General features: G+C 39.4%; 1 protein-coding gene across 1 annotated transcript; it reads right to left on the bottom strand.

The window, feature by feature from the left end:
- Positions 1-2,153: 2,153 nt before the first annotated feature.
- On the bottom strand, positions 2,154-7,156 carry LOC108677010 (low-density lipoprotein receptor-related protein 4-like). The gene is made up of 7 exons (XM_018165159.1): positions 7,071-7,156; positions 6,709-6,825; positions 5,371-5,487; positions 4,042-4,158; positions 3,251-3,403; positions 2,601-2,753; positions 2,154-2,257 (listed from the first exon to the last, which is right to left on the bottom strand). Exons 1-7 carry the CDS (start codon positions 7,108-7,110, stop codon positions 2,154-2,156), a joined length of 801 nt encoding a protein of 266 aa, XP_018020648.1. The 5' UTR covers positions 7,111-7,156.
- Between the last annotated feature and the right edge of the window lie 330 nt (positions 7,157-7,486).

The raw sequence follows: 7,486 nt of genomic DNA, 5'->3' as shown, positions 1-7,486 counted from the left end.
CGAATTTTTGCCTCGGAATTCGCCTTTAATGAGAGGTGTTACGGTGTTTAAACTTTCAAACTAAAATATCTGCTATTGGAAGAGTGGTATTTGACTGCATAAAAATATACTTGACAGCATATAAGTAAATTTAATATGTGTGAATTAGAATTGTGTTTCACTCGGATATTAAAATTTCTGAAATTTTTTACCTTTTCCAAAAATTTGAGAACGCAAATCTCATGCTCTCAAAATTAAAAACTTTGGAACATCTCCCTTACTGAAAATCTATGGTCTCAACGCAATCTTAAAATCTATGTTCTCAAAAATGCAATCTTAAACTTTGGTTCTATCAACGAGCAGTAAACCCTCTAAGTTCACTCTCTCTTTTTTCAATATGAAAAGTCGATGGAATTTATTCAAAACAAACCCTCTAGATGACTAATGATAATTCACTTGGTAATTATTTCAGCACGGCATTAATTAAAAACCACACAATTAGAGATTCTTAAATGTCTATTGCACTGACGAGTCTCGGCATCAAGTTCTTAGGAAATCTCAATGAAAATTCTTAGGAAATCTCTCTTCGGAAACGAATGCCTCATCCGTTCATATCCTGTTTCAAATCTTACTGGAAACATCGGCATGTTCTTCAGTTGCAGCGAATTGTCATCACAATCCATTAACAAATTGAATCTGGGAGTGCGATTATTTAAAGTTTTTTATTTAAAAATTAAAAATAATGTCACAAGATATTCATTCGCCTTATTAATCATAAGTCTCCAAGAGCACATAGACAAAATTTCATGGAATGAACGAATTTCGAGGAGTACAAAAAACACGATTCAAATTACCTTCAAGATCGTTTTTTTAATTATAAAACTCAAGCTGGCCAATTATGCGCCAAATTCGAGGAAAATTTCTCTGCCCTGCCCAATTTCAGTTAAATTGACCTGGGAGCCGCAGATGCTCACAGAGGCGCTGTCTCTCAGAGGCGCTGTCTCACAGAGGCGCTGTCTCTCAGAGGCGCTGTCTCACAGAGCGCGTGCTTCAGTTGGGCGCAGTGGCGCGTGTGGCTGATAATGGCCGATGTAGCCGAAGCGAGGTACCCGCATCGCTCACGCAGCTCGTAGAGGTTCTCCAGCAGCGGTGATGGCTGCTCATTACAGAAAATTTGAGCACGATTATCAATGGGCCAAGGAGAAGAAGAATGGACCTAGCATATTCTTTTGCAGACTTATGATGTAACCATTTATATATGGGTTCATTTATAGCTGGAGTTGGGCTGCAACTACTTATTAGGATTAACGCGTTTCTATTAGCAGTGGCAGATAACGTGATCTTGACTCCGAATTCAATTAAAGAACAATTTATCACAAGAAAAATCGTTGATAACAAATAATCTAAAAAGTATAATCCCGGTTATTGTTGAAATAAATTTATACGGGGATTTTCAACGTTTGGGTTCTAATCACACTTTCATAGTAGAACATTGCAAGGCATATTAATGAACTGTAGTGAAATTCCGGAATGATTCCCCCTTTATAACATAATAAGATTTGCTATTACTCACATAAGGCTCAATCTTGCCAGACACCCATTGCCAGTGCAGCGTGTGACGGTCTGATACGCTGATGTTGCGTGAGGCTGAAATTCCTATCCTGCTCTAATTTTCATACCGTTTAACTAATTACATGACTATAATGCATCGCTTCTACTTCATGCATTCATATTAGTCTCCTCCAAAAACTAGAATAATAAAGGCTTAAACGTCTTTATTAATAATCCTGTGTCAATTGGATATTCTCGTCTAGCTTGCAGCTTGCCAATTAATTCAGTATAAACTCCTTCATCTCACAGCCGATCTACTCAAGTGAACAATAAAGTGAACAATACAATGCAAAATAGGTGAACAATACTCATGGCACTGACTCACCGTGACCGGCAAGGCGACCGCTACAAAGCAAAATAGATGAACAATACTCATAAAACCGACTTGCAGTGACTTACCGTTCCTGGCAAGACGTCTCAGTACGAAGAATTATATCATCGATCGGTTGAATCACCGTGACCGGCAAGGCGACCGATACAAAATAAATAGGTGAACAATACTCATGACACCGACTTGCAATGACTTACCGTGGCTGGCAAGACGTCTCAGAACAAAAGTTATTTCATGGACNCCTGCACTCCACGTCCGCATCTTGCCAGGACCGCGCAACGGCGACGCCATGCAGACACTTGCGGCCCACGCGCGAGTAGTTCCGAGGACACGAGTCTGCCATGATGAAATATGTGGCATTTGTCTACGGATACATTAACAGTCGTTAAATATATTCTAAACTCTTCAATACCATTCTAAAGCTTCAGTGATATTCTAAAGTCGTTATATGTTTTCTAAAGGATGATTCAGTATCGATTCAGTATCGATGATTCGGTATCGTGCCACATGCCACATGATGAAGATTAAAATTTTATGCTGAGATATTGCTGATTAATTTCAGTGTATTGAAGTAGGGACATTCAGTCGTGGATCATTTTTACGGCATTGGCTAACCTCGTAGAAGAATAAAAACCTTAGATAGAGAATTGATTTCAAAGAGTTGATAAATCCAACTAACTTGAATTCGACGGAATCGGCGGTGTAGTTGAAGTTCCGTCACAGTCGCGCTCGTCGCTACCGTCGCTACAGTCCGAGTCGTCATCACAGCGCCACAACGCGGGGATGCAGAAGCCTGTTCTCTCGCACCTGAACTGATCCGATCTGCAGGCGCCTGCGAGAAAAAATTGCACCATAATCTGAATAATTATTAATTATCGGACATCATATAAAATCATTCAGCCCCGACATTGCTATGTTATGTTATTTTAAAAGAATCTGGGACGCTATCACGAATCTAGCAAGACGCTGCTGTCAGAGGTTCAATATTGAAGGCTGGAACTAAACACGGTACTGTATGCCACATTAAGAAGGATTCAACATTGTGGACATTTATCAATTGTATATAAAACATTTATTACACATAGTTTGTGTTGTCGTAAAGAGTGCGAGTTGTTTCCATGTGATAATGTTAAATTAAAAATCATCAAAAGTTGAGTCTGTATTAAAATGTTGTTTTCTTGCATCAGCTAAGCTGATCCAGTATTAATAAATTGATTATTCCTTACTTTGTTTATTAGTATGTATTATCAATAAATTAAAGATGCATGTATTTAGCTGCGTGATTGAATTATTACCTGGCTCTCCAAATCGAATAATTATTTGACTCACTGGAGTTTGCGGAAGTGGGTCGTGCAGTGGAAAGTGTGTCACAGTCGCGTTCATCGCTGTTATCGTCACAGTCGTTGTCGCCGTCGCAGCGCCACGACGCGGGCATGCAGAAGCCTGTTCTCTCGCACCTGAACTGATCCGATCTGCAGGCGCCTGCGAGAAAAAAATTGCTCCATAATCTGAATCATCATTAATTATAGGACGTCATACATAATCATAGTCATATCATGAATCTGAGACTCTCTCAGGAATCTAGCAAGACGCTGCTGTGAAGGCTGGAATGGAATACGGTACTATATGCCACATTAAGAAGGATTCAACATTGTGAACGTTTATCTTGGTAATATTGGTGACCTTGGTACTTGTTTCTGACGTAGCAGTCCCAGGCCACGATGGATCGCCGCCTCTAATTATCGTTCATCCGCCCTCATTTGGGCCACCTGATGCACGATGCTGTTGCTTGCTTCTCACCGCTGGTAGTGTTGCAGGGGAGGTCGATCTGGGATTGTGCCCAGGAACACGTCCAGTTGTCTCTTAAAGGTCTCCAGGGTGAACTCCCCCTCTCTTAGATCATTTGGTTGGATGTTAAACAGCCTTGGCCCTGCCAACGAAAGTGCTCCTTCCCGCATGGATTGAAGTCTGACTGCGGATCTGTTACGTAGTGGGGGGATCTTGCACAGTGTCCCCCTTCTCTCGTTGTGATATGTCTTTTAAACTTAATATGTTTCAGTACGCTTATGATTAAATTTAATACAGGTGCGTTCACCCTGAAAGATTTTAAATGCCCTCACCGAGCGTACAGTTGAGTTCATCACTCATGTCGCCGCAATCGTTGTCGCCATCACACTTATAACTCGCACGGATGCAGCGTTTGTTGTTGCATTGAAACTGCGTTGAATTGCACGGGCCTGGAATATTGTTTATTATATATGTCATAATATGTGCATCAATGATAATAGCATATTACCGATGCACAGCATCATCACTGAAATAGGGCATTGTATTAGTATTTATTTGATATTTTATTGAATGGATACAGTTCACTGCACCCTTGCAGAATAAGGTCAACATTTTCGAACAAAATGTCATTATAAACTAGTAACTGTAGTGATCTCGGCAGTATTGTTAGAATAAGATAAAATTTAAACATCTTGCTAACTTAATATTGTACATATTGTCATCCGTAACCCCTTTAAATGTCAGTGACTGGCTATGTGTATAATAATAGAAACAATGGTCAGTAACAACCAAAAATCATAGTCAACTATAACAAACATAATTTGCGAAGTGTTTTATAATACTTTTAAGACCCGATAAGAACAATTCTAAAATTGAACACTAGAACAGCAACCATAGTACAATTTGGTATCTAATGATGGCAACATCTTGAAAGACTTCCGGATTTTCCCGGAGGCCTATTGTGAGCCCATTCATTCTTGCCCTGACGCCAACACGAAAGTCCTCCGATGTGCTTCTCCTTAGTGGTTCTCTATATGTTGTGATATCTATAAACTGGGCCTAAACTCCATATGTAATCTTACATCAATATCACCAATAAACTACCTGAACTCGTCCACGGCCAATTACCCTTCAAGTAGAAGCGTTACTAAGTCCTTCAATTGCGCACATAACTCTAGACCCAAGGCCTCGATACCTATAACTCTGGTACCTTCCGCATTAACATCAATTAGTAACCCCCCGTAACTTACCGCTACCAATAACCTGCCAAAGTTATAACCTACAAAGTAACAACACTGGCAACCAACCTGCCAAATAACTACATGATACAATTCAAATCACATTATTGGAAACTAAAGGACCATGCAACCGATGAAGGGCTAAAACAATGAAGGTGTTTGTCTTTTATATAAACAAAGAAGGACATTTAATATTTATATTCGGTTCTGGTCACTATAGTTTAGCAGACAAATTATATCAGTCATCCACTCTACGTGAACTTGCGCCCACATGTATCATCAGTCATTCACTTTCCTCGCAAGTGATCGCTGATTAGATACGTTTACCCTATTAAACGTGACTCAAACTTAAATTGCTTCAGTATGCTTATCAGCAAATTTAATACAGGAGCGCTCACATTGGAGGATTATAAATACGCTCACCGTGCGTACAGTTGAGTTCATCACTCATGTCGCCGCAATCGTTGTCGCCATCACACGTAAAACTCGCACGGATGCAGCGTTTGTTGTTGCATTGAAACTGCGATGAATCGCACGTGCCTGAAATGTTGTTAATCATATTTTTGCATGAATGGTATTAGCATATTAACGATGCACAGCATCATCACTGAAATGTGTCATTGCATTAATGTATATTTGATTTTTTATAGATAACAAATCATCAATCGGCAATATAGAAAACGTGAGTTGCATCGAAATTTCTATTCATTACGATACAAAAGGTTCGGTGAAAAAAAAGGCAAGAAATTCTGTGGAACCTCTTAGGTTCCTCCTCGTGCATCGATTTCTGCAAAAAGTTCAAATAATTGGTTCACGATAGGTAATTGAGAAAAGTCCTCCTACCAGTAAGGAATGGGTAAAAATTCAGTTATATAATATCTCACAATTTTGTTCATCACTGTAGTCACCGCAATCGTTGTCGTCATCACACTTATCACTCAAGCGGATGCAGCGTTTATTGTTGCATTGAAACTGCAATGCGGTGCAAGTGCCTGAAATGTTGTTTATCATATTTTTGCATGTATGGTATTAGAATATTAGCGATACACAGCATCATCACTGAAATGTGTCATTGAATTAATGTATATTTGATTTTATAAATAACGAATCATCAATCGGCAATATAGAAAGCGTGAGTTGCATCGAAATTTTTATTCATTACGTTAAAAAGGTTCGATGAAAAAAAGGCAAGAAATATAGTGGAACCTCTTAGGTTCCTTCTCGTGCATCGATTTCTGCAAAAAGCTCAAATAATTATAATCGGTTCACGGTAGGTAATTGAGAAAAGTCCTCCTACCAGTTAGGAATGGGTAAAAATTCAGTTACAATATCTCACAATTTTGTTCATCACTCATGTCGCCGCAATCGTTGTCGCCATCACACTTATAACTCGCACGGATGCAGTGTTTGTTGTCGCATTGAAACTGCGATGAATGGCACGTGCCTGAAATATTGTTTATTGTATATTATTTGCGTGACGTGGCTGATGACGACCTGCAGTTTTTAGTAACCAAGGTACAGTTGCGCTCACATATTATCAGTTACAAACTCTTCCTATAGTTTAGCAGACAAATTATATCGGTCATCCACTCTACGTGAACTTGCGCCCACATATCATCAGTCATTCACTTTCCTCGCAAGTGATCGCTGATTAGATACGTTTACCCTATTAAACGTGACTCAAACTTAAATTGCTTCAGTACGCTTATCAGAAAATTTAATACAGGAGCGCTCACCCTGAAAGATTATAAATACGCTCACCGTGCGTACAGTTGCGCTCATCACTCATGTCGCCGCAATCGTTGTCGCCATCACACGTATAACTCGCACGGATGCAGCGTTTGTTGTCGCATTGAAACTGCGTTGAATTGCACGTGCCTGAAATATTGTTTATTATATATGTCTTAATATGTGCATCAATGATAATAGCATATTACCGATGCACAGTATCATGCCTGAAATTGGGCATTGTATTAATTTTTATTTGATATTTTAGACACACCTAACCCTAACTCTAACCCTAAACTAACGAGATTGGCGTTTTTTTTGATGGCCGGTAATGTAGTTCATTTATTTTCGCGTCCGGTTCTTAAGTACAATCTAATTGCAGAGCTTAATCTCACCTGAAGTGGGTGTTAAAGCTGCCGCTGTAGCTGAACTCATCGCAGCGGCAAACAACAGCAGCGTCAATAGCCATTGGCGATTACGAATATCCTGCGGAAACAAATGACACTCAATAATAACACATGCCTGACCACGGTCACGATCGTGACTCGGGGTATAGAATAATACANAAAAATTAGAAAACCGATCGCCATTTAAGTTAAAAAATTTTAATTTATTCAATTTAACATCAGTTATCACGAAAGTGCCTGACATAGTAGGATCGCATAGGTTTACACATGAAATAAACAAGTGAATATGCACTTCTAACGCGGGTTGGAAAGACGTTCGAGTAGCAGCACCTAGACGGAACTGAAGAAAATGTGTCTTGATCAGCTTTATTTACATGCATTTATATACAGCTTATCTGCTGCTG

The sequence above is a fragment of the Hyalella azteca genome, unplaced genomic scaffold (genome assembly GCF_000764305.2).
Source record: "Hyalella azteca isolate HAZT.00-mixed unplaced genomic scaffold, Hazt_2.0.2 contig6960, whole genome shotgun sequence".
NCBI lineage: Eukaryota > Metazoa > Arthropoda > Malacostraca > Amphipoda > Hyalellidae > Hyalella > Hyalella azteca.
This window is presented reverse-complemented; position numbering and strand designations above follow the sequence as displayed.